This window comes from Accipiter gentilis, chromosome 21 (genome assembly GCF_929443795.1).
Source record: "Accipiter gentilis chromosome 21, bAccGen1.1, whole genome shotgun sequence".
In the NCBI taxonomy this organism is placed as follows: Eukaryota; Metazoa; Chordata; class Aves; order Accipitriformes; family Accipitridae; genus Astur; species Astur gentilis.
In genome coordinates, this window is record NC_064900.1 from 12,759,998 (window position 1) to 12,787,646 (window position 27,649).

At 36.1% G+C, this 27,649-nt stretch overlaps 1 protein-coding gene across 1 annotated transcript in view; it reads left to right on the forward strand.

Moving 5' to 3' along the window:
* Positions 1 to 27,649, forward strand: part of ZNF654 (zinc finger protein 654) — a 37,295-nt gene extending 9,646 nt beyond the window's left edge. The window contains exons 2-9 of the mRNA XM_049824273.1: positions 2,267 to 2,412; positions 6,949 to 7,030; positions 9,020 to 9,155; positions 13,363 to 13,565; positions 14,334 to 14,473; positions 19,240 to 19,381; positions 21,068 to 23,384; positions 23,777 to 27,649. Of these exons, the coding sequence (XP_049680230.1) occupies positions 2,267 to 2,412; positions 6,949 to 7,030; positions 9,020 to 9,155; positions 13,363 to 13,565; positions 14,334 to 14,473; positions 19,240 to 19,381; positions 21,068 to 23,384; positions 23,777 to 23,784 (3,174 nt within the window). The 3' untranslated portion in view covers positions 23,785 to 27,649. The remainder of the gene's footprint in view (positions 1 to 2,266; positions 2,413 to 6,948; positions 7,031 to 9,019; positions 9,156 to 13,362; positions 13,566 to 14,333; positions 14,474 to 19,239; positions 19,382 to 21,067; positions 23,385 to 23,776) is intronic.

Consider the following 27,649-nt stretch of genomic DNA (forward strand, 5'->3'; position numbering starts at 1 on the left):
TGGTAATTGTCAGTGTGAAGGCCATCATATTACATGTTTGGATTGTTTTGTTCCCCAAGTACAGTGGCACACTTGTCTATGCTGAATTTCATCACTCACTGTCATAATTCCTTTCTACAGTTCTTTACGGTTAGCACTTTATGCTACCAAGAAAAAAAACCAAACATAGTATCACCACAAAATGTTGTCTTATTGCTTGAAATCCTTTATGAATGTATCTGTACTGTGCCTCTTGGGTCAAAGTGTTGTGAAACATCATAGTGGGAACTGACGTGTTCCCATGGCTGTTTTATTTCTACCTTTGACCATTTGGAGGCTAAAACCACTGAAAGACGTTCATTCTCTCCATCTGCTGTGTTTCTCCTAAGGCTTTTGTATTTTCCTATGCAAGGGACCTTGTTAAACGTATTTCAGAGAACTCACAATAGATGTGTGAGGCAGTACTGTTTTATAAAGTGTGTGTTCTTCCTTGTAAGAGGAAGAGTGTTTATCTACAAGTCTGCTAATTCTCTTCCAGTTGACCTAGGTGTTTGCTGCATTAAGCTAACAGATTTTCAAACAGGAATTATGAAAATAAATTTGGTGGAAAGTCAAAATCTACTTACCAAATATAAATCAGTCTCAGCTGTTGTTGGTGAGGAGAAAAAGTTACTGGTCCCATTATCAGTTACTGCTTTGCTTTGGAGCAGCTATAACCAAACTGTCAGAAATGGGACACCGGCCTGTTCACGTTGCAGAGCCTTAAACAAAGTTAGGCATGTAGCTTTGGAACTACAAATGTCGGCCGCTTAACCTGATTTATAAGCCCTTTAGTTAGTTCATGGGGAATTAGACAAATCTGAGTGGGATTCACAGACTTTTAAGTCAAAAAGAAGTCCTGAAGAGGGATAGATCTGACTTTTGGTTTAGTCTATGCTTTGTTGGCCAGCCTGGCTCTTGAGACAGGTGGCCAGGTGTAACTAGGTTTGGCACTTCATAGCTTTCTTGAAGCCAGTTAGTTACTTGTCTCTTCCATATGCTATGGAGTGCTTTAGCTTTCTCTTTTCAACATGGCTGATGACACCGTGTTTCCCCACCTGCTTCTCACTTTTCTCGGGGTGTAGATGATGTCAGTTAGGTTTCCTCAGCTGGAGAAGAGTGCCCTAGGCCCTGAAGTGCAGCTAGTCCACCCATCTGCTTATACAGAAGCTGTGCTGTTATGATGAAAAAATAAGGCAAGTGAGCAAAGGGATCCTGGCTGTAGTGCAGTGAGATAAGCTATGAGCCAGAGCATGGAAGAAATGCGGTTTTCAGTCTCGTGACTTATATGCAGTATTCTAAGCTGTCATAGCTGTTGATTAAAGGAGACACGACCCAAAGCCCTTGGCCTTCTACTTGCTGGGGGACTGCAGCATAACGACTAGACTGTCACAGAATTGGTGGGTGCCTTTACGGACATCTGTTTTATTGCTATGCTTTGTGCTGAACTCAGTGCTCTGTGTTTTATATATGGAGTGCTCTAAATGGACTGGGCCTTTCAGAGGACTTCAGTGTAGGGATATCTGTGTAGAAATATCAGATGGCGCTGGTTTATTGAGCCTCCCAATGTGGGCATAGGCAGTGCCAGAAATTTGCATTTATTAATGCAAACAAGATTGACTAGATGACCAGGCCAGGATTTTTCTCCATTTTCTCCATCAAAACACCTATTTTTCACCTTCATGTTTCTCTAAATAGTGTTGCAGTTCCGTAACTATGGATCTGGGCATAACTGGCCTTGGTTCCATCATACGGATAAAAAAGGTCAAACTTACGTATTTGATCAGAAAAGAAAGGGTGACTGGTATGTTTGTGCCTTTCTCTGCTGACATAAAGGCTAGAAGAGCACAATCTAGTCGTTCCCCTCTTTGAAACTTTTAGAATGGAATCTCTGGATATTGTTTTAGACTCTCTAATTTGTATCCTCTTGCAAAAGAAAAACTTGGATTTAAATGCAGAGTGTAGTATCTACTGTGATACTATGTAAAAATAAAGTATTTCCTGCCTTACCCTATGCAGAGAATAGTTGAAGGTCCTTTGTGGTCTATCTTTTATAATTTAGGTCATAAAGTTTCTATTTATTTTTTTGGTTTGATAACATAAAATGGTCAGGTTTTTTGGTTACAAATCCTACTTCTGAGGGAGAAGGAGGGGAGATAAAGCAGGTATTGTATTAACTACTACTTATTTCTGACTAAAGAGAGTGTTTTCCATTGTAATACATATATTTCAATATTTTTGTCGTTAGGTTGTTGAAGACTATGCTGGAAGATGGCAGGTTCCTTTGCCTCAGCTTCAGGTGCTTCAGACGGCACTCTGTTGTTTCACGTCTGCCTGTGTATCATTCCCAGCTGAATGTGAGCATGTACAATACGTATTGAGTAGCCTAGCTTTGTAAGTACATTTTTTTTTATTACTTCCTTTACATAGACTATCTGTGTTACTTATTATAATAGCAATAGGGTCTCAGAGATCCTCAGAGCTTTTAAGAGTGGTTTTACCAGTGATGTAGCTACATGGAACCAAGAATTACTAACTGAGGATACAAAAGCTAGAATTTAGCTTAGTCTTTTTATGTTCTTATTGAATATTCAAGTTGGGTATTACAATGTTGTGTCATAAGGGCTTCTGACAAAATGAATAATCTAAAGAAATAAGTGATCACCATGCAGACTTCTTTTTGGAAAATCTTTCTTGGAGTATTTGAAGACCAACCTTTCACAGTACATAATTGTAAATAATTTATCTAAAGTTTTTACTGTTCTGCCTCTAGCGATGTGATAAAGTATTTAAGATAAATTCCTTGTACTGTTTAAGAAATCAGTAAATTTTAAAATGGATTTTTATGTTTGAGTTATCAAAATGCTTATGGGATGACCTGTTATACAGTTAACTGACCAAAATTTGTATTCAACTTAAAGAACTGCAGAACACTATGTCATAAATCTTGCTTGCATTGGTGGTTTTCCCACGTGAAGGCTGAAAGTGTCAGGGTAATGATCAGTACATAAGTAGAAGTCCCATTTTTTTCTTGTTCTAAACCCCTACTTTTCAAAATGTCAATGTCAAATGGAAGTAAAAAAAAAAAAACCTTTAAGTGAGTTAGATATACGTAGCCGTGGTGCAACATAATTGATCTTCTCTCAGCAGATGGGGACAAAAACCTAAAAGCTAGCTTTATTGTGATTTTGGTTTGAGTAAATCAGATTTATTTGTCCAGCTGCTTAAACCGCTTTCTTGTTGAGCAGTGCTTTCAAATACAACTTGGTATCTCAGTTCAGAACGCTGTGTGGAAATGTTTTGCTCCCGCCTCATCTAGTCATCAGAAGTGAATATTCTCCTAGTCCTCCTCTCTTAGTTTACTTGGTCAGGAGGACTGGGTTTCTTATCCTTTCCACTGTACTTGAGCTATTGGTACTAATTATGTAGCAGTCAAGGCTTTATTCTGTACACTCACAGAGTGTATGCTATCTTTAAGTGTTGGTGAAACTTCACCAAAGAGATTTACTGGTTTATGTGTGCATGAAACTGTTTGACATGAGACTATTTATGGAATCATAAGACAACAATTTTTAAAACTGGAATGGTCAGGTATCAGAGAATGACTAGCAGTTGCATCAAAACATGGTGACCTCTGTGTTTTTTTTCCCACTAGCTTTAAGAAAAAACCCTCAAAGTTCAAACCACACTTTTATATACTTTTAAGTATCAAAGCTTGGGAGAAGAAAAGGTAGGAATACTCAGGTATTTGTTTTATGTAGGGTGGTCACTTACTGATAATCTAGAAGTGAGTTGGTCAATGAGTTCCTGTCTCCCTTGGTTTTTGGAGCTGGGTTTACTCACTGAGATTTTCTTCCATTCTAGAATGCCAGCTTACTGTTTGTTCTGGTGTAGTTTTGCACATGGTATCATAAAGGGATCCTGGGGCTTAGTAGTTGCAGTTACCTGGGAAACCTTGCTCAAATCTCTTTTGAAAATTTGGTGTATATTAAGTCTTACTTCTTTGAGAGCGAAAATCTGCCCGACTGTGTTGCCATACTCGATAAGATTTCCTTGGTAACCAGACAATAAACTATTAACAATAATGACTGTTGCATTTCTTATACTTACTAGCCTTGCTATTCATCACAAATGAAGCAGCATCTGTATTGCCATTAATACAGGGAGTTTTAATAATGGTGCCAGCATACTAGTACTAGTGTTCTTGGGCAATCTTCTGATGCCAGTAATATCAAAGTAGTGATGCAAGAAATCTAGGAGCACCAGTATTATAAATGGATGGATGTCAATGTGGCTGTGCAATGCTGCAGACTGGTTTAAGATAACAGTGCCAAGCTGGAATTGACTATAGTAATTTTAACTGAATGGAGACTGGTGATGAGGAAATAGAAATATTTTGATAGCTTCCTTTATTAGTCTGATAAGAGTGTGGAGCAGGTGCATTGATGGGGAAGAAAACTGTAGTTTATACTTGTTCACTATTAATTTTCAGATTTTTTTTTTTCAAGATCCTATTCTCTTCAAAACAGTCAAAGCAAACAAAAATGGATGCATGCATCATTTGCTTTAACTGGTTTGTCTTATTATTTAAGTTCCAGTTTGGTTGCTTTTCAGATCATGACATGACTCATGCCTGACCTTTCCTGAGAGTCAAGTATGCTGCAAAATTTTGTTTATCAACATGAAATAAGATGATGTTTTTCAGAACAAACTACTTATTTTGGTACTGGTGGTTTTTTCATTCTATATTTGAGTTGAGATTCAAGGACCTAATCTGGAGAAAAATTCTGTCATTGAATGTAATGAATGTGTATCTTAAATTTTCTAGGTCTGTGTTTGGCATAGTTTATCACTGGTTAGGAAAAAAAATACCGCAGCATAGTCTAAAGGAAACCTAATTTTTTTATACTTTTGCATTATTGCCATACAAAATTTCATTTTGTTTTTGTGACCATTAAGATTTTTTAATGCACAGTATCTCTGAAAACATTACTGAGAGGAAGAATTGTCCCAAGTCTGCTTTTTAACTTCTTTTGAATTAGTTTTATTAAAAAGGAAACATTTTGTTCTGTAGGAATACTTTGGGTGTTAACTTCAAATATATTGGAGTTTGACTTTAAATTTGGGAATAAGTGCGGTGAACTTAATTGTTCTGCAAAAGAGTTCCTTGTCCAGCTGTTCATGAAAAGCTGCCTTTTGTTTTAAGAGCTGTTGCAATGAAAGACTAAATTGCCATCAGCAAGATGTTCACTCAAAAACCTGTAGGTTGGAAGAATGCTGGAACCTCTTCCAGGAGTCATCTTCCACCTTCTCCTTCTCTGCCTCCTTATTCTCCCTGTTCATTCGGAAAAAATGTCTAGAATAATCTTAAAGAAAATTATTCATATTTTTTTCTGTTACAAGGTCAAAGCCTTTGCTGTTCAGTTCTGTTTCTAAAATGCCTTGGATGCACAATTTTTCTTTCAGTACTCCTTCAGTACTGTCTTTATCTTTGAGAGTCGCTCAGTTATTGCCTGCTGCTCATGACTTTCTCAGCCAGCAATTGCAGATTATGTTAGTGCAGTACTTGGTAGTTGCCTTTCCAAATAGAAATTAAATTTTTCAGAATCTTAAGGCAGTGCAATAGCAGGTGCGCTGGAGCTGTCTGCAGATCTATGAGATCCTACTACCTAGTTTTTGATTGAATTGACTGAGTTGCAACTATTATCTGGAAGTATGCTTCTGTAAGTGAAGACCTAAATTGATTTGAGCTCTGGAAATCTGCTTTTTACCAACCTCTCTGATACTGCTATCAGGATTGTTCATCTTGGTCACTATTAAAAATAAATAAAATGCTCAACAAGTATTTTAAGATGATGGAAAACATAGAGGTCACAGGTCAGTTTGAATCTAGGCTGCTGTTGAAAGGATCAGTCCTGCCTTCTCCCTGATCTGCCACCTCTTTTGAGGTAACACTTATGAATTCATGTTGCTGCACATAGACCTGATTTGCTTAAAAACTTGTTGGTGGTAAAATTGAGGTTTTATCAATTTGTTTGAATGCCACACAGAAGATGAATGTAGTTACATTTGCATATTTGCGCAAAAGCTGTCCCTTTGAAAATAATCTTCAAAGACTTTTTTTGGAAATATGAAATTTATAGCAAAAGACTTTTATTTGGAAATAGGAAGTGAATAGCACCTTTAAACCTGCATCTTCATAGAGAGACTTCAATAGGCATTACAGCAAGACCGGCTGAAAGGGAATAAAATGTGTTAGTAAAAAGTGCTTATACTTGAAAATATGAATTGTTGGGTATCTGCATTCATGTGAAATTACTATTCCTTGAATGTAACTCTTTATACACTGTGCGTACTATAGTAGTTTTACAGTTGTCCTCTTACTTCCTCAAAATTGCTGCATATCTGACAAATACTTTGGCTTTTGAGGAAGGTTCACTTTTGTAATGGTGAATGGGGAGCAGCAGTATGGAGGACATAAGAGTTCCTGAGGGAGAAGATGAGGCAGGTACTGTGAGTCTAAATGTCCTGAACTGATGAAAAAGGTGCAGCAGAAGGGATTTTAAGTTGTGCTTAAATATAATCTGTTTTATTACTGATTTGGTCTTGTTAGCTTATCTATGGCTGTATTGTATTTGCGACTTGATGCCTGATGAAAAATGTGTTTGAGGGGTGTGTGTGGACGTCTAACTGCCAAAATCCAGCACAAAATATCAGACCAACATAAAATTTTTGCAGTATGAGTTGCGTTCAGAGAGTGCGGGGATTGGCCAAACTTTTTAGAGTGACTCTGGCATGGGCATGGGTCTAGAACTTATGACAATCCCTATTTTGTTTTTAGTGCTGTGAAAACTAATAGCCTTACTGTAGTTTCATTTTTTGAATTAACATTTTTAGTTTGGTTGACTTGTCACTACTTCTGTTTTTTAGGAGTTTTTTTGAATTGCTGCTGTTCTTTGGAAAGGATGAGTTCTATGAAGATCCTTTGAAAGATATTTTAGGTTCAATCCAGGTAGTGTTGCCTACTTTCATATAAGTCTTTAATATTATTTTAGTACATGTAAAGACAGTTTTTGTGGATATATAACCTGGAGGAAACATGCCATTATAGTGAAAGAATGTAGCTGCTTTACTTACACTTATACCCAAAGGAAAAGCAAAAAAAAAAAAAAAAAAAAAAAAAAGCATGATGTTTGAGGGGAAAGCCATTTATTGTTACATTTATAATCAATATTGGTATTTGAATTTACTTGGACCAAGTAAAATGCACTTCTCTGTTTGTAATACTAATCCTGTTAAAGACATATTTTGTGCGTTTCCCGTATAGAAGAGGGAAGCTTTGCTTGTTTATATCCAATTAGAACTTAATGTCATCCAGTGTTGCGTACCAGTTCATGACATGAAACCTCAAGTTTCCTTCTGTGGTTTTAAACAGTAAATTTGAAATTGAAACTCTATCTTGATGAACTCTTCATGTCAGCATAAACTCTCATTGTTTAAAACTGTTGTACTCTTGGCTAGACTGGGACAAGGTTTTGTATGGCTATATACAACTGCATAAGATAAATGATCCTGGATTTAAAAACTTACCTTTTTTTTGCTAGATACGTCTTTTTGACCTGAATTGATTTTTGAGAGTTGAGTTCACTGCGTGGGAACCCGAGCACTTGTGCCACCATGAGAGGAAACTTGTTGTAGGGAAAGAAGGGATGAAAAACAGGGTTGTTTCTCCTGTTAATACTGATCATGGAACTGCAGTTTGAGAAATAGCTATCCCTTAGTTATTTTTATGTTGATACCTGTTTGTTACTGCTGCTACAAATTAATGTGTCAGCACTACTTAATTATCAAACCAGCAGCAATTACATGCTTGATTAGAATTGGTGGAAGAATGGGATCAAGGAGAGGCTTAGCAGCCTCAGGAATGGGTAGTGGTCTCTTGCATAAGAGTAATGGGACATTTTGGCAGTCCTGCAATAAGTGCTTTTCAAAACAGTCTATGAACAAGAAAGAATTTAGGAAAAAGTGTGATGTATAATACTTCTCTCTGCTTTTGTATTACAATTTTCAATTACCTTGATTTTTAAACAATGTATGTATTAAAATAAATCTTAACATAATCTTGTAGATAAAGAATTTCTGAATCTCTTGTGTAATCACACTGTTAGTGAAAACCATTGTTTCAGTTACTTAACCATTTTTTACCATCAAACATACTCATCTGAACATAAAAGAAAAAAATTGGGTTGAAACTAAAAGAATTTACAGCAGAAAAGCATATGTGAAGGAGTTAATTGTATGTGCATAGAAGCCATTCTTCAGCTACATCTTTTTGTTTCAAAATTAGATACCCTTTTCTTGTGATTAAAATTCTACTGTTGATTAACATTAACACTTTTACCAGCAAATAATGGGGGGGAGGGGAGGGGGGAGAGGGGAGACGGGGAACTTGGCTTACGTGAAAATCATGGGTGGCTAAAACATTCCAGATTATTTTAGGCAAGCATATAATTTCTGTTATGTAGAGATTTGGAGAAAAATGGTTGCTTGAGGGCTGGTGACTCATATGGCTTAATTCAGTTTTTCCTTCGTAGAATTCAGACACCATCACTGGATCACAAATCCAGTGTCAGCATGTCTAAATCTGTGCAGACTAGCATGAGGTGAAGACTTCTCCCACAGCATATGCCAGTAATATTTCTAAATCAAGGAAAGGTGGTTTTGCACTGTTAGGCAAATGCAGGCTCATGCTATGTGCTTATAGAAGACATGAGCATTCTGGCTTCCACAGTTCTGTATTACTGTTTATAGAGAATATAAGTTGTTGCTTTAGGGCTTTGTGTAGGCCTGGTCGATGAAAGAGTTTAGCTTGAATTGTTGACTGAAGAAATACCTAAACATGGGTGGGTTTTCTTGTTTCTTATCTTTTGGATGGCCTAACTTTATTTTTAGACAACTTTTTTTTTTTCTTTTTTCTAATTGTTTTTCTTTTTACATGTAGGAATGTCAGAACCTTCTAAATAGATACAGAAATATGAACCTGGAACTAGTGACTCGCATCATACGAGATGGTGGACCATGGGAGGATCCAGTATTACAAGCAATTCTTAAAGCAAAGCCTGTATCACAGGAATTAGGTATTTCATTTACCATGTTAATTTTTTAGAGTACTGAAAAATGTGTTAAATTTTGCTTTTTTGATATTGGGGTCAGGCGTTGTCAGCTGGCATTGCACACAATTTTAACTATTTTTCTGTACTAAAATGTACTGTCCCCTTTTTTATTTGAAAGAAAACTAAATTTCTTTGCTAGTAGTTTAAGTCTACTTTTATAGTATAGAAATCAGATTATTAAGATACAAGAGGCTACTGAGGAGTTACTTATAAAATTAATTTATCAAATCCAGGTGTTCAACCCCTGAAAGAGCATGGAGGGTGACTTGACTTCAATTAGGCTACTGAAGTAACATGGTCAGGGGAGGACCTGATGTGTAATTCTGTCTCATGGTACTCTGACTCATTTAATTTTTCTTTTAAATTGTAAATATTAGGGCTTGTTGTTTTTCTTGGTTCTGTTTAGAATGAGGCCTGTGGCTACACCTGATAGCTCCTTTATGTGTGTGTAATTCCTAGAGTTGGGAGTAGGGGAATGATTTCTCTTCAAGCTGAGAAGTAAACCAGCATTTTTAACATTGCGTGGAAACAAACATTACCAGAATGTTAATGAAAGTTCATGAGGGGAAAATATCCAATCTACAGTAAAGTCTTTACTAACATCTTATGTGACGTATTTGCTAGCAGTGTTCACAGAGGATCTCTTAAAAGCTGTTTTTATTTGATAGTGATAGGAAATACTAGTTCTTCTCTAGTTGCTATAGTGTAATGCACGATTCAAATTCATTACTGTGTTTATGACAGTGTGTTCTGTAGAGGGAGGAAGAGGACTATGAAGTTGAACAGCTTAGTGAGCTGCCTCCTTAACCAGAGAAAGTATTCTGATAGCAAATTAACATGATTAAGTGGGTAGCCGTCATTGTTTTGTGTCTCCTGTGAAGCAAGCACTTGAGCAACATAGTTTACCCAGGATTTTTATTACATAACTGATAAACTTCTAGTCAAATACTGACTAGAAATGGAATGAAAACAGAGATTATTCCTGTTTTGTTTTGTATCGAATGACAAACTCTAGAAGTTTGGTGGTTATGATCTGAAGTTAGGTCTCAGTCTCCATCTCTCCAGCAAAGAATTAGTTGAGTCCTTTGCCTTAATGATTCACTTGATCATCATGAAGCCTCTCTATGATGGGTAACAGTTTGAGGATTTTTGCTTATTTTTAACCTGGCAGAGTGGGAATGAGACTGCTTGTTGTCACTAGATGATAATTTTGTTTCTTTTTGTTGCAGGCCATATCTCCTTCCCCTCTGCTGAGGTATTCTGCCTCCTTTTATCTTCTGATATCCCCCCACACACCCTTGACATATCTCATCTGTGATGACAAAGATTTTATTTTAGATAATACCTTTTGGAAGCTTTTTCTTTCTTGTCTCACTTCCTCTAAAATCTGATTCTTGTGAAGTCTTGCACAAAGCCAACATTCTGTGCTGCTTTATAGGCTGGCAGTGTTTGGTGTATACTTTGAAACTTGGCCATATAGTTCCCTTGGGGATCACTATTTTAAATGAGAAAAACTGCCTGTTATTGCTGAATCACCAGCCATTACTTGCAAAAGTCAATCTGATAAATACGTACTGTGTGAACTATGTAATCCAGTCCTAGATTCATTAATTACATGGAGAAGCTTATGCGAAGACAAACCTTGCTGTGTCTGTCTTTACATGAATTGTAGTATACTTTGAGATGTTGCAGTCTATTTTGAGATGGCTGGAAAGGAAGGCAGTCTTCAGGTTTAAAGAAAAATAGCAGGGTTGAAACATAGGAGCAATACACTTCTAGTAGATCAGGGAGAATAAGGCAGTTCCCTGTGAACATCTAGAATAGTATTGCAGGCAGAGGTACACTCAGATGTAAGCAGTTAAGTCTCTAAGCTGATGGTTGGCATCTATCACTCTAAAGCAAAGCACTGCACATGCTGTCTGGACAAGAATAGATGTTGTTTTCCCCAAGCCATTTTTTATGTATCACAGACTTGGCTAAATGCTACTATAGTAGTTAGCAGTTGTCTTTTGCTTGGGGGGTTAGAAGAGCTGTAAATGCTGCCTTGGGAAACGAGGGCATTCGACTACAGGGAGGGAGAACAATCCTGGCAGTGGCGTAGCTGGAACCTGCAGTCTATTTAAAAACAGCGTTGGAGGGTGTAGAGCCCTGTCCCTGGAAGCTCGTGCTGTCAGTGTTGGAGGGTGTAGGAGACACCCTTCCCTGGGAGCTTGTGCTGTCAGAAGTGGGATTCTCATTTATGGAGCAGAGGGGTGTACTCAGAGTTGCCCACACAGAAAGTGGGAATGATATAACAAGTTAACCTGTATTGTGGACTGCAGCCTTCCCTTCTTTGAGGGAAAAGGACGTTCCAGCCAGCTGTTAACATGTGCAGCATTTTTTTAACGTTATCATGTAACAAAAGCTAGGTATTTCTGGCCTAATTTTTCAATGTGGATATTCAGTAATCTGTTGGGTAATGTTTGCATATGAAACTGATGGTTGGATTTATTATCATAAGTATGTTAATTCAAAAAAGGAGAGGCCTTTACTTGGCTGTAAGGATTGCTCTGTGCGATCCTTTTTATTGCAGTTAATGACCAGTGTTAGACACTGGCTTTTCTTTCAATTGTCGTCTTTACTAAATTTGTACCCAGAAGTGCTAATGCATAGTGGGAATGAGATCTTCTCTTATGGTGGACCTTATGGTACATCTATTAACAAAAATAATCTAAAACCTTGTATCACCTTTAATAATATTCCTTAAGTGTTCATTAGCATATAATACCATTAGCTTGCATAAAAATAAAGATGCTAGAGAAATCCTGGTTTTGAGCATAAGGAATGTCTTTCAAACAGGCATCCTTTAAAAAAAAACACGTTTAAGTGAAAGCTTGTTATACAAGTAGTCTTTTTCTTTTGGCAAAAAAAATTCTCTTAGCTGTTCAGATTATGGTTTTCAGTAACCGCTTCTATTATTTTTAATCATTTTAAGTGTCACTTTAAGTTGTTTGTAACTTTCTTGATACAGGTTCCTTCTAAGATATATATTTCCCATGCTCACTTCTAGCCTTTATTGACTTTAAATTGACAATCTCTGTTGTGTTTTTCTTTTTTAAAATATGAAACACTGTACAAGTACTACAGGGCATGCACTGGAAATTGTGGGGGTTTAAGTCTTTCTCTTAAGGTTGCTGTTGAGAATATAAAAGGAAGATCAGGCCATATTGTCCAATACATTACATAAATGTTAACACACTATTAACACCTCAGTGTGTGTTTACTTGACAAGATGCAAATAATTCTCAAAATAAAAGCAGCATTGCTGCATTTTGTACTCTTGAGTGATATTTTAACTTTTAATCCTAAGAGACACTAGGATCAGTGTGATCTTTTATAATAGAGATCTAAAGCGTGTCTGCTATGTATTTCATAATTTCTCAATTACTTAAATGTTAGTAAGTAATAGTTATGTTCATGTTTAATACTTAAACATTAGTATTTTGAGTATCTCAGTTGAAACAATTTCATTCAAGCATTAGCTTTAAGATTAGCTTTTAGATCTGAAACACAGATTTCCAGAAATCAGGGCCTAGAATTTAAAGGTATTTAGGGATTTAGAATTGTGCCCAGTAGCACTTTAAGAGGAAGAAAAAGTATATTTTCCACTTCTCCAAGCAAAATGAAGGTATTCAAAACTACTTAAAGCAACAGCATGTGAATTGTTGTTAACTTTTTCACCACTCCTAGCTCTTCCATTTCAATGGGTAATGAGTATCCTGAGTTGTTTTAAATATTTATAATTATAGCATTGGAAGTGATGTTGATCTTATACTTCTGACAATCACCCAGATTCCAGTGCTGAGAAAAAAGGGAATTTTTTTTTCTCGAAAATGTTCGTATCTGCTTCTATGTAGTGTATATTTTACTAATCCTTTGCAGCATCTTGTGTTGATCTGTTAGAAACAAAATACTGAATTAGATTACTGGTGTAAGAAAATAACAATTTCTGTTTCCAAGCAGAAGGACAGAATCCTGATGGTATTTAATTTTATATATGATAGCTTCTTTAGCAGAGCCTTTTTTATATTATTTGTTGACATTGCACTATTAAAAACAACATTACATTTAAATTCATTTGTTGTTTGGACTTCATATTCTAATTGCCTTTAAATCTTTCTTTTCTGTACAGTTAACAAATATTTAAGCTCTGAAAATCCACTGTTCTTTGAACTACGTGCCAGATACCTTATTGCCTGTGAACGCATCCCTGAGGCAATGGCTCTTATCAAATCTTGCATAAATCATCCAGATATCAGTAAAGATCTGTATTTCCATCAAGCTCTTTTCACCTGTCTTTATATGTCACCATTAGAAGATCAGCTATTCCAGGAGGTATTGTTTGTCAGTATACATTTTTTTAAAATGAAGTGGTACATTATACTTACTGTATACAAGTTGTCAAGAGGAGCATATGGAACTCTGTTTTTGTAGAACCAAATGTCATAAAATCAGGCAACTACACCGGTGTTGCTTAACTCAGTGCTGGCTTAAGCTTTGAAAAGTTAAATGTTAAGTGCCTAGAAATCTCGTTGACCTAAATGCAATTTTTTTGGTCAAGTTTACTTGTAGATATATTCCCTAAATAACTTGAGTCATTAATATTCTGTAACTTCAGTGTATTGACTATTTTATTATTGACTACTATTTTAGCAAAAGCACTTGAGCCTGATTGATGTCAGTCCAGTGTTTTGTACATTATATAGTTTTGTTAGCCTTGAAGTTTTTTTAATGATGCCCCGGTATGTAAAATTACACTGTAGCTGAATGTGGCCCTACTTTTACCACTGAGTACTTACTGGATAACTGCTTTTCTTAACCTTGTTTTAGGAACAAGCTACCATCGCGCAAAAAAGTGCTTTTGTGTAATCTTTTAATTTCTCAGACAATTATTCTGACTGTCATTACTCTAAGAAATATGAAGGAGCTCTAAATATCTCCAAAATCTCTATTTACAGACCTACACAAAAGCTGTTCCAAAGAAATCCTATGTTAATAGCAATTCCTGAAGTTTTCAGTAGCTGCTTTAATATAGCACAGTCTGATAGGTTTTTGTTTCATGTTAGCAAATTTATCTAAATTGATTTTATTTTAATTGTATAGCACTTGTTGAGGACTGATTGCAAGAGTGGAATTGAGATCATCTGCAACACTGAAAAAGAAGGGAAGACTACCTTAGCCTTACAGCTGTGTGAATCGTTCCTAGTCCCACAGCTTCAAAATGGGGACATGTATTGTATATGGTAAATACTTTATTTCTGGTGAAGCAGCTTAGCAGATAATAAATGCTTATTGCCAAAATGAAACTCATCTAATTTTGAGATGTAGCTCAAGTTTAAAATAGCAGATAAAAACGTTCTAACATGATTTTTAAACACTCCTAGTACATCTGTTATGCCTGTTGCCTTTTTACACACAATCATGTACAGTGGTAGCCTACATAGTACGTAACACTAACTGTTTCAAAGTAACAGAAGGGTGAGGCTTTACATACTTTATGCTGTAAATACCTATAAATATGGCATTTATTATTAGCAATATGTAACAATATGCAGTTTGTAGACTCTGGCAATGCAGATATTTTGCTGTTCTAGTTAAATTACACTGCTTATAATCAAACTGTAGTATGTCACCAATGTGTCTAAAAAGAGAATATATGGTTCTGAAAATGCGCTATGAATTACGCAAACTTTTACTTCATAAACAGAGCCATAACATAAATGGTGGTCTTCTAGAAAACATTTAAGTAAGAATGTCTTCATACACACTGAATCAGCTTGATAGTTGGACATTTTTATGGCTAAGAAGTGTTTTCTAAAGAGTTGTCAAAACAAATTTCACCTTTCTGAGGACTGAAAGATGGCTAAGGAAGATAATCCTTCTGTTTAGCCTGTATAATTTCTGTGCCTAAAGTAACATCTGTATTCCTTGGTAAAGTATGCTTAATTGTTCGATTATGTAGTTAAAGCAAAAAGGCTTAGTCAGCAAGGATTTGAAATTTTTTCAGTCAATAGAGATTAAATTATTAATCTGCATAACTAATTTTAATATGGAGTTTAGAAGCTATATAGGATTTCCCTGTTCCCAGATTTCAGACAATTGAAAAGTAAGATGTGTCTACTTTTTTTTTCTTGAGCAAGTAATGAAGGTTAGACATGATAGTGCTTTTTCCTTAACTATTGGATGAGTAATTGATTGTGTTGAATAAAAACCTTTCGAACTATGATTATGACATACATTTATAATACAATGTATTGGCAATACCTTGTGGGATTTTTCGTTCAGTCTCTCCAGAAAAAGGTGGGGATGACTGTCCCCATAGGACAGATGAAGAAGTTCAACCAGAAAGGTACATAGTGTGTGTGAGCCCAGCGACCAACTTTGGGATAGAATCCAACTTTGCTGATTCCTGCCCAAATGCTGCATCTCCTGACTTCTTATTTATCAGGAAATTCACAGATGTAACTTATACGTATTGGTTACATGGCTAGTGCTTTCTGTTTGGGGGATTCAGTCTTTTATGGAAGGCATTTTAAATATTGGAATTAAACCTACCTTTTAGACCTTTTGCTGTAGTAACATGTTAATGTTGCACTTACCCCATTGATGATTAAAACTGTTATTCAAAACAAGATGTCTGTCCTCACGTTCTGGCAAAGTGGATGTCAAAAATGAAATTTCAGAAGAGACTAAAGTACTGTTTGAGACCTGTTTATGAAGGAAACCATTTTGGTATCTTAGTATTTTAATCTTCTGTTCAGAATATAGAAATTGAGGATCTTTGAAAGAGTTCAGAGCAGTTATGTCTGTGCAGCTAGAATAGCTGTTTTGTTCTTTACAGATGCTGAGCCTTAATAATTGTGTACCCAACAAGAGAAGTCTGCATAATACTTAATAGATAATGTAAATTGGAACAAAGTTTGTGAAGGCATGACTATACTGTGATTCAAATTATTGAAGAAGTAGGAGACAGGTTAAATTAACACACATTGTGTGGTTTTCCGTAGAGAAGATTTTAATGTCTTCAGCACAGCATAAATCATCTTACCTTGTCTGGAATTCAGGACCTTGCAGATATAGCAGGGATCTAGCAGCAAACACTACTAGCAAAGATAAGATACCAGAATAGATTAGAAAGCTGTAAATAGCAGATATTTGCTATTGCTTGATGTGAAGCAGCTTTTATATGAAATCTTCATGCTGAAACCATTAGTTCTCATATTATCTCAGAGGAAGGTACACTTTAAGCAGCTCTGTCACAAAACTCTTACTGTTTTCATTGACATTAAGAATAAATTCTAGATTCAGATGATCTGAATTATTTTTCTGAAGTGAAAGCCCACTTACAAATTAATCACAAAGCAAGCTGTGCTTGGTCTTACTAGAAATATTTGTATACAAGGTATTGGTGAGAGAACAGTCTGTAATGATGTGATTAATGACCATCTAGTATCAAAAAGTGATGTCTCTTTAGAAAGACAGCCAAAATTTTGATGGAACAAGTGTAGCAGAATGGCTTGCCTTTTCTGTCAAGCAATTGTAAGGTGCTATTTTGGCTGGTTTCAAGTGATTCCTATGCAGTAAATTCAGGAAATCAGGGATTTTTTTCCTACAGGTTCAATCAGTCTTTGGCCTTTAGGTAATTTTTGTGAACTGGATAACATTTTGGTAAAGTGTGCTATCTATGCCTGAGGAAAGATAGACTTTCTACTTATCAACAATAGCTAGATCTAAAACCTTTGCGAAGGTAGGATGGGTTTAACCATTCTCTTACGTTGCTGATGGAGGCATGCAAAGGGTTTGGTATTTTGTGGAGGGTTAACAGACTGGAATACCTGGTTGCCTCTGGTAAAGAGGTACCAAGTTCTGTGATCTCACAGTGACAATTTAAATTGCCCCAATGTGTGTCCATAATAGTTGAAGCACAGGCCTCAGTGTGAACCAAGTTCTACTATCCAAGAAGTAAATGTCATTAAGTACTGTACTACTATGCCATAATAATTAAGCAAATAGAAATCTACTCCTGCCTGCATTATCTCAAGTTTATCATCTGTGTTGTGGTCAGTGACACAGAAATATCTCAAGTGCTGCTGATTTCAGCATTAAAGTTGGTATCCAAAGCATTTAAGTGATTGGAATAGAGTCCAATCAGCTCTTCAAGAATGCTTTAAACCTTAATGATTATCAAAGTCAGAAGTGTGCTTGAGAAGGAGAAGCCTCCATGTCTACGTGGAGGAATAAGACTTAAAATATTATTTCGCATCAGGGTCTAGTCAAATGATTTAAATGATTTAAACTGATTTAACAGCTTGCTCTTCACCAATGGAGCTGCTTCTTCTACTTTCAGTTTTCTTCATTCCTTTTTCAGCTCTTTCCTTGTGCCAGCCGTCACAGTTGTCTGAACACGTGGCAAGCCACTTTAACCACTAATCTCTCAGAAGAATAATTAGTGTTGAAATGGGTTGCTCTGAGATGGTGTGAGACAAAGCAGAGAATAAGTTGTATTATTTAACGGCTGTAACATTTAACAGCAATAATGTGCAGTTCTTTCTTTTGTACTTCAGGTTGAGACTTTTACTGAATTTTTATGAATGTTTTGGTGCGTGAAGACACTAGGTAGTTTCAAACTCGTATGTGAAGTTTGCAAAGACTTTCAGGAATTTAGATTTCCAGCCTGGTAAAGGCAGAGGTGAACAGCTTGTATCTTTAGAAAACCTGTAAGACTAATTTTTTTTGTGAGTAGAGCTGCTTGTAGAATTCCTTTTTCACAGTTTCCCCATATAAGCTTGATCTTTCTTTCAACTTCAGTTTTCTTGGGTTCTGAATGAAAGAAAACAATCAAGCTCTCTTGTCTAGCTCTTAAAATATCAAGCTGAATTGTAGAGCTGTCCTAAATTGAAAAGTGAAGTTGGTGTTTTGTCACTTCCTTTCATGCAGGCACTGACCTCACTTAAGACGAGCTTAATCTCAAAAGCTTTGCCTGATTTGTATCTGGCACAGACTAGAGACTCTGGAAGATTAGCCAAATATTTGGTCAGTAACTGGGTTTGTGTTTTCTGAGGGAGGAGTCTGGTGGAATAAAAAAGTGTCTTCCTTCAGAAAATGAAATTTGATTGGTCCCTTGTTTTCATTGTAATGTTAGAGTGGGATTTCTACTTAGTCCTGACTATATCTACTCCTGGGTAAAATACTTGTGCTGGAAAATTTTCGTACAATTAAAAGTTAAGTCTAATTGCCTTTCCAACTCTCTGAATTAAAGTGCATAGAACTTACAGACTGTAAATTTCAATTAGCTTTATTTTATAGACTAAACACATTACCTGTGTAGGAGCTCTGTTGCAGAGTCTAGCAATCTATTCTTATGTTTCCTTGTATCAGTCAGAAGTGTTATTTGACTGAGGATCATAGAGATGTATGAAGAGCTGTAGAGCCTGATACTTTCATGTAACTGCTATTGGCTAGAAAGACCAGTGATGACAGCAGTAAAAAAAAAAAAAAAATCGTGTTGTAATATGCATAAGTGGAGAACATCAAGATTTCCTGTCAACGGACTGTAGCAGAAGCTAGCTTTCCACAATGCTCCCATTTTCCACATTCAGACACTTCTTTTCCTGAAGGACTCCCCATCCATGCACTGAAAGTATCCAAAGAGCACACAGAGCTTGCTGCTCAGCCTGATGTTTGTTGCTGGCGGTGTTAAGGGCTAGATGCTGTAACATCTGATTTTATTATGCAGTTCTCTGATACTAAGCTGAATACATTAATATTTTGTTGAATATTTAATTGGCTCAGTGATAGGAGATACCGTGAATGCTTTCACAAAGTAATTAAGTTGCATTTTCCATTGTACATATTATGTACAGTTGTGGTGTTAATTAGATTGGTATTATGCCCTCAAATATGATTTTACTTACAGAATATCCAAATAGTTTTTCTTAGTAATGCATCATGCTTAGCGATAGAGTTCTAAAATTCAACCTAATCAAAATACTTCGTTCTGTACTTATAGGGACCTGATCTTCATTTGGAGTAAACTGCAGCTTAAATCTAACCCATCAAAACAAGTGTTTGTCGACCAGTGCTACCAGCTTTTAAGAATTGCTACAAATGTCAGAGTAATTTTCCCTTTCATGAAAGTCATTAAGGATGAAGTAAGTTTTGTTTATTTGTTTTACCCTGCCCCCTCCATTCTTTTTGTAAGTGAAGAGAAATGATTTTTATATTGTGTAATGGCAACTTTTTGTGGAAAGTTAAGAGGGGGTAAGGAACGACACAGTATTAACTTAAAAATTTTGTCAAGTTCCAGAATGTGCTCCAATATTGTGATTGCTCTTGGTCTGTTGTGTGTTTTTAAGATTTTTTGTTTGTTTGTTTTTAATTGACTGAATTCTGACTTTTTCTTTCTACCTGCAGTAAGTTTGGGAAAATTAATAAATATGAGGAGTAGATGTGAAAGATGCATTGGTTGGGGTTTTTTTTTAGCTTGGCTCCTTAAGGAAGTAGGACTTGTGTAATGCCAATATATCTGCCTTTCACCCTTGTTAAGTTCTGAATCCTTTCACCAGTTCTGTTCAAGTCTGCAGAAGTGCTTAATGTAACATAAAGGAAACGCTAGACTAAGATAGGGGAAGACATAATTTTGCTTCAGAAAAGTGCACGGTTTTTCACGCTTCAGATGTTAGTCTTATACTGTCCCGTACATCTGCAAAAGATGTAATGTGCAACACTTTGCTCACAGGAGTGCAAGTTGTTTCCAAACAAAGGTCGTTTTTTACCATTAACCTGACTAAACAGAGCTCCTTCATATTCTATGCCCTAAATGAATTATAAATTATTTTGTCACGGGTGATGCTGTACAGTTCTAATTGTAATGATTTGTTGCTGTTCAAGATTTTAATCTCAGTATGTATTCTAAGATACTTGTGGTGACATGAATAACTTGTTTGTATTTGCATCTGAATCATCATATCTTTTAATAACCCACTACGTATGGAGCATTGTATGTATTTGTTAACATGCATTTAAATATAGGTAGGTATTAATTGTTTCTAAACTTCCTGAAACTCTTTTTACTTTAATCTGCTACCTGTTCGGCAGTATGTTTCTCATCATCCCTCTGAATTACATGTTCAGGGCAGGGCCTCCAGCCTAAAGTGTGGAATAGGAATTCTGCTCATTGGAAGGATACTTTGTCAATTCTGAAAATTCAAGCCTTTTAGAATGCTTGGCCATGGGTTGTTATGGTTTCCCTGGTGGTTGTTGTTCAAAATTGAGGGCAGTATTTTATAGCTTGTATTTTTATGCAACACAAGCTAAATAAGTTAGAACAGGGGCAAAATACAGAGTAACTGTCCAACTGTAGTGTGAAACAGCCTAGGTAGTGAAGATGCAGACAGAAGATACTGCTAGGTCAGGTATGATTTGCTGCAGTCTTGTTCTATATGCCCAAATAATTAATTGTGTTTCACTACAGAACTGCGCATGGCAAAAGTATCCGAAGCGTTGTTGACAGTAGCTGTGTAGCTTTCAGTGCAGACCAGATGTTATTTTTGAGCATTTTTTATCTGTATTTTATAGTCTGATTTGAGCATTACTTTAATATGTACAGGCCTTCAGGTAAAGGTTACTAGTAGGATGCTTTCTGAACTCCTAACTATTATGCAAGAGAATTAGTATATGGGATGTTGATGTTTGGGCATTGTGTATACTAGTTCTTTTTCTTCTGTGGGTCTCATTTTTTTTATTTTACTTTCAAGCTATAGACTTCTGTAAGCCCATAAGGAAAATACCATTATGCATACTCTATAATTATGTATGCTGTAATTTCCTTTGTGCAGGTTGGTGAAGATGGTCTTCAGATATGTGTTGAGATATGTGGATGTGCCCTACAGTTGGACCTCCGTGAAGATCCCAACATGAAAAGTCTTATTTATAAAGCAATTGCTCATTTTCTACCAAATGACTTGGAGATCCTCAGAATTTGTGCTCTTTCAATCTTTTTTCTTGAGCGCACCTTGGAATCTTACTACACTGTTGAACATTTATATAAATGTGCGGATGAAGAATACAATGAGTGCACTAGTTCTGTTCAAAACCGTGTACGTTTTGAATTGCTTCCCATTTTGAAAAAAGGTTTGTTTTTTGATCCTGAGTTTTGGAATTTCTTGATGATCAAGCAGAATTGTTTAGCGTTATTGGGGGATAAAGCCTTCGCTGGCCTAAGTGAAAGTACACTGGAAAACTCTACTGCAAATACAGAGAAGATAACAGAGTATAGGGCTCTGAATGAGGAACGTGTCTGTTCAACAGATGTAAGCAATGGGGAGCTTGACCCTGAAGACCTCTCTGAAGCCCAGTCCAAAGGTAATGCCAAAAAGAACCATGAAGCTCTTGAGGCATCTAAAATGTTAGATCAAACCGTACCAAGGCACCGCTGTGTGATATGCAACAAGGAATTTCTTGGTGGTCACATTGTGAAACATGCACAAGCTCACCAAAAAAAGGGCAGTTTTTCCTGTGTACTTTGCACCAGAAAGTTCAGGCAAAGAGGACTTATGCTGAAGCACTTAAAGAATCATGTCAGGAAGATAGAAAGGCAACATCTTGCTGCAGTTCTTGAGGCTGGTCAGCAGGCTTCTGCTGTTAATGAACTAGAATGTTCTGATGTTTCTTTGTCTCTTGAAAATGGGAATTCTGATGGTTCCAAAGATAATGAACCAGAGACTGCAATAGCTCCAACTGCTGACCAGGTGGTCCAAGTGGAGGAGGAGACTGCAGAACAGGTATTTGATGTGGTGGAAAACCATCTAAGTGACCAGGATGATGCTACAGAAAATAGTAGTGACAGCTGTTTTAATAATGTTCCTGAAGCTTTAAGTACAGAAAGTTTGCCTGAAGATGATGAGAGCTCCAGTAAAGAGTCACCTATTCTGCACAAAATGAATGGAGCTTTTTGCTCTCAAAAAGACATTGATGCTATGGATGAGGAAGGAAGCTTTAAGTGCCCTGCTAATGGTTGTGCTAGAGTGTTTAAAAAGATAAGATTCCTCAATAAACATGCAAGAAAAGCTCATCCAACTGATTTGAAAGTGCAGCAGCATATAATGAAATGGAATAAAGGAAAATGTCGGTTCTGCCAGAGAAAATTCGCTGATTCCCAACATTTTATAGACCACCTGAAGAGACATGTGTATCCAAATGTTTACTTTTGTTTACACTTTAATTGTAATCAGAGATTTAAGCTGTCAACTGAGCTTGCAGAACATACAAAAAGTCATAGTGTTTTTAAAGCTCAATGCAATTTTGCAGAGTGCTGTGAGCTATTTGAGGAGCTCCCTTTGCTGTATGAACATGAGGCTCAGCATTATTTAAATAAAACACCAGAATGTTCAGAAGATGCAAGTGAAAAAGATTCTTCAGATGATCCTTCAGAACTTTGTAGTTACCAGGATGACGATGAATCTATTAATGAAAAAGAAACTGTAGATTTACCAATTCCAACTTGGAAGTCAAGGAAGGATTCTACAGAACCAAAGACATATATTCAAAGTGTTGAAAAGAAAGCAAATAATGTAATTCACAATGGAAATGAAAGTTCGTCTGAGGGTAGCGCTACAGTTTTAAGTTTGATAGACCAAAAGACACCAGTGTTACAGCCAAATTCTGAAAACTGTAATGTTGTTAGTGACCAACTAGTCAATGGGCACAGCGACCTAGATCAGACATCATCAAAGTCTTCAGAAATATCTTCCGATAGAGTGGCAGATGAAACAAGGACAGAAAATGGGTCAGTGTTACCAGTTTTACAGAATTGTCATGATACACCACAAAATAATGCTGCTGCCTCGCAATTACCTTCTAAACCAAATCAGACAACAGAGAATACTTCATATGGTGTCATCTTAACAAAACCGTATTTTAGACCATTGCCTCCAAGTTATCTTGATGAACGATACATTAGCATGCCAAAACGTAGAAAAATTTTGACTGATGAAGTAGATGCTCATTCTGAACAAGATACATTTTGTAGCAAAACAACAGAAAGATTTAGATGTGGCAACTGCTTGACCATCTACTGTAATTCAGAAGCACTTGAGGCTCACCTTGCACAAAAGAAGTGTCAGACGCTCTTTGGATTCGATTCAGATGATGAAAGTAAGTCTTACAGTCCTTGTGGGTTGGTTTGTTTGGAGGTAAATACCAACCAGAAAACCGTATTTGAAAACAGGCAACCTGATGGAATAGATAAGACAGACAGGACTTCTAAGCAGTTGCAGTATCCTAGAGCTTAGACAATTAAATCACAATGCTGTGCTAAATTGGAAGTTCAACTTGGACATGCTGTTTAGATTAAGAAAGAGGTGGTGAGAATTGGTAGGCAGCTCTAATGGAAAAGACTTCTCATAGAACAGAAGGGGGTAATTCAATCTGTCTTTCCTTGCATGTTTGAAACTAAACATGTTGAAAAACATAAGCAGTGTTCTAGATTAAAGAATGATTTACATTGGTTAGTCTTCATTTTAATCCCAATGCATTCTCTTTTACAGGTGCCTGATTCAATGTTGTGGGAAAATGTATCAAATAAGGAGTGGTGTAAGAAAACACTACGTGAAGAAGCATCAGTTTGTTTCCCAGTTGGCCTTAATCATAAAGCAGTCTCAAATTACTAAACAAAAACATGACCTTGATAAAGACAAAGCACATTTTCTAGACAAAACTCACAGAGGAGTAATAGGAGCTCTGCAGATCTTGAGTCCAGAAAGGTTGCTACAAAATCCCCAAAGTACCAGTTATCCAAAAAGCCACATTCATTCCAAATGTGTGATTGAAGCTTAGCGGCACAGTCTTTCTAGCATGAAGGTTTAAGGAAAATAAGGCATACAGTTGAGCAAGCAGAGGTGTTAATTGCCTTATGGAAATAAAACCAACCAATTCTGAAAGCTGCTTTAGTTGGAAAATGTGTGGTTAAAGGATATCCATCCACACAGCTGGGAAGGAATCATTCAAGAAGGTGTTACATTATTGTAATATGGATAAGAAATGCATAGAGGAACCATGCATTCTTTTTTCAGAGTTTGAGTATGTGATTCCATTATCTGCTAAAAAGCATGGAGCTCACTTAATAAAATTATACTCAGAATCCAAAAGAGGAATGTAGAAAGAAAGCCAAGATGGGTGGAATGCTCAAATAGCCAAAAACTTCAAGCACAGAGCATGCAAGGAAAAATGAGTTGATGTGATATTAAGGGTGAAAGTTATGCACAGTAGAAATCAGATGCATGCAAGAGAAGCCCTTTTCAAGGCTATGGTAAACGTGTATGTTAAGTGTCCTGTAAAACATCTGTTGTAGGTGCAGGAAGACTAATACAAGCAGTATGTGCACAGATTGTGTGGCTATTAACAGCAGCCAATTGAAACAAATACAGAATGTGAAGGGGGTTAAGCTTGCATTAAGGGCAGAGTTAAAGTAATTTTATGCAAATACAGAGGTCCTTCAGCTGTTGATATGACTGAAAAGAAATTGAGATGGCTTCCTGTTTAAAAAAATTAAAAAAAAAAAAAGGCAGGCAAAAGCAGACCACATGTCAAATAGGAAAAAAAAATCAGGAGGAGCCTGTTTCACATATGTGATATTTCTTAAAGGTGGTGGGTCACAACTCAGTACATTACTTACTGTCTAGAGGAAGGAAGAAAATATGTATTGACTCAACATTAAGACACATTACAACCCTATCTACTAGTGTCTCTTGAAAAGATAGCCTTTCCCAGAAGTTAGTGAAGGAGTTAGACTTAAATGTTAAGCACTTTATCCAAAATTCACTGTTCATAGAAACAATCAGAATGTGAAGACAAGAAAGTTGAGTCATTCAGCTCTGTATGTAACATCGAAATACTGGACACTTGGAAACCAAAAAGATGATGTTGTAGTTTTTGATGTTCCCACCCCAAACAGAGGTGTGGCAAACATTCATGTTTAATTACTGTGCTAACTTATCCTCTAATTTATCTTATACTGTCTTGCCACCTAAAAATACTTTATTTGGGATCCTGTTCTATGCGGGTAGCTGAAAATTTTAATGTGGTTGTAGGTACGGAAGGTATAGTGGTGAAAATTGGCGTGTACAGATGGAGTCATTACAGAAATGTAGGATAGCAAAGACCAACTGTTCCTGCTCAGCTAGCTTGCTTACTGAATAAATAGTTCATCACAATGCCTGTATGGCATAAGATGATGATCAACTTCCTTAAATCAACAGCTATGTAAAAACTAATGAGTAAAAAAATCAAGAGGTACATAAAAGATCTGTTCATTGTAGCAATGGCTCACACTTGCAAACCTAAGGGTTTCATTGTAAAATAGGCTGTTAAGTAGTTCTGGAACTTAAACTTAATAGTTCAGTAATGCCTCTGCTAATAATCCTCTGTGAAATGATCAGATATTTGCATTAATTCTGCTTCCTTTTCCCGTCCTGGGAGGTAAAAAGAACGCAAATTCAAAATCATACTCTTGAATTCTAGACAATTTTTGCCTTAACTTTGAGTTGGATTAACATAAAAGGTTATAAAATTATGATCACAGGTATGTGTGCATTACATTAATACCGATGACTGGCCTGCTTTCAGAGATTCGTATGACATTTGAGGCACCAAAGAGGTTTTTTTGCAGTTGCAAAAGAACTGAATTAAATGCATCATTCATTATATATACATATGTACACACACTATATATATATTTACTTATATAAATACATTGAAAGATTTTAAACATAAAATTAATGGGGACCTTATCAGCCAAATGCACTTTTACATTTTTTGTTTTCAAGTTACCAACTAATTTTTAAGGACCCAGTTACCACCTTGTATGTTCTCAGGCTCCCCTTTCTTTGCTTAACATTGTTAATCTAGTTAATTTGCTTAAATATATTTGGGGGAAAAGAAGGTTAATTTTAAAGTATTACAGTTTTAAAAATCTGAAACTCGGTCAAATAGATACGACAAAAATATTTGTGTAAAGTCTTTTTAAATGTACCTTTAATCTTTGGTGCTTTTTTGCCTTTTCCTGGAGCTCCATGTGTTTGAAGATGCTTTAAAAACATGGTTGAGACTTGTATTTTCTTTTGTTTAAAGTGTGTAGATAAATGCATCTATGTACATGCATAAACTGTGACCATAATTTTTTGTACCTGCATTAAACTCATTTTTGTTCAAAGATGCTTTTCTTGGACACCACCATTTGTTTATACCATGTGTTCAGTATATACACTTTGGAGAATGGAAAACTGAATTCTTGCATAGGTGAACATTAGCATCACCTAACACCTATCAGAAATATACTAAATTGACTTAAAGTGGATGGTAACATTTTTGTTTAAGTAATGATTTTTACTTCAAAAGAGATTGCATTTTCCTTAAAATACTTTCTGATATCTGTTGGTATTTTCAGAAAGTTGCAGTATTAAACAACTGTAATTAGGAGCAAAAAGATACTTGTAACATGTAGGGGATAATTCTACATGCTTTTTAAGGATTCCTTAGTATGTTGAATATTACCCTATACTAAGCCTGCAACTTCTAGGGCTGAAAAAGGTTCCAAATCTAGAATTGAAAGTGGTTTTTTTTCCCCCAGGCATTAAGCATTGTATGATATAATTGGAAGTACTTCTTCAAGATGTATCACTTTGATTCAATAAATACTGAAGCACATGTGTAATGTAAGCATGCAAACATCTTAAAGCTGCCTGAAGTTATACATGAGCTTAAGAGCTTTGTTGGATCAAAGTTTGTGCATTTCATTACTGATAATCGTATTCTAATAACATTCCTCCAGGTGGCTATAACTTGGATTTAGACTTTCCTTTTAAGACTGTCTACTCTAACCCGATCACCGTTCGCTGTAAAGGTCATGTAAATTCTAATTTTCAAAGAGTTGCCGCTTGGCACCTTTCACAAAAAAAGAAATCCTGAAAGTAGGTTGAAAGTGGTCATATCTGTGGGGAAAGGTCACTGGTACTTTGGTTATTTAGCCATATTCATTAAAACTATATAAATTGTATAGTTTGGATAATTTATAACATTAAACTTTGTGATTTTAATATCACATTGAAGGTTCAGCTGTACTCATTTCTTTTATTGTTTAACACCAGTGCTATGGACAAAAGACTCAAAGGGGGTGGTAGTGTTACTATTTTTCTTAATTTATTTGGTACTGTATAACACCTTTCTGATTAAATGCAGTGTATGCATTTTGGGACTCTTAATTTGTAAAAGCTGTTACAGGTTCAGCAAGAAAGGAAATTTGTGCTTCCTTGTTGAATGTTAAATTATTTTACTTTGCATTTTATATAAGAGTACAAATTAAAACTGAGCCATCAAACTGCAATAAATCAACAGTAGTGTTTCATTTTAAAAACTTTTTTGTA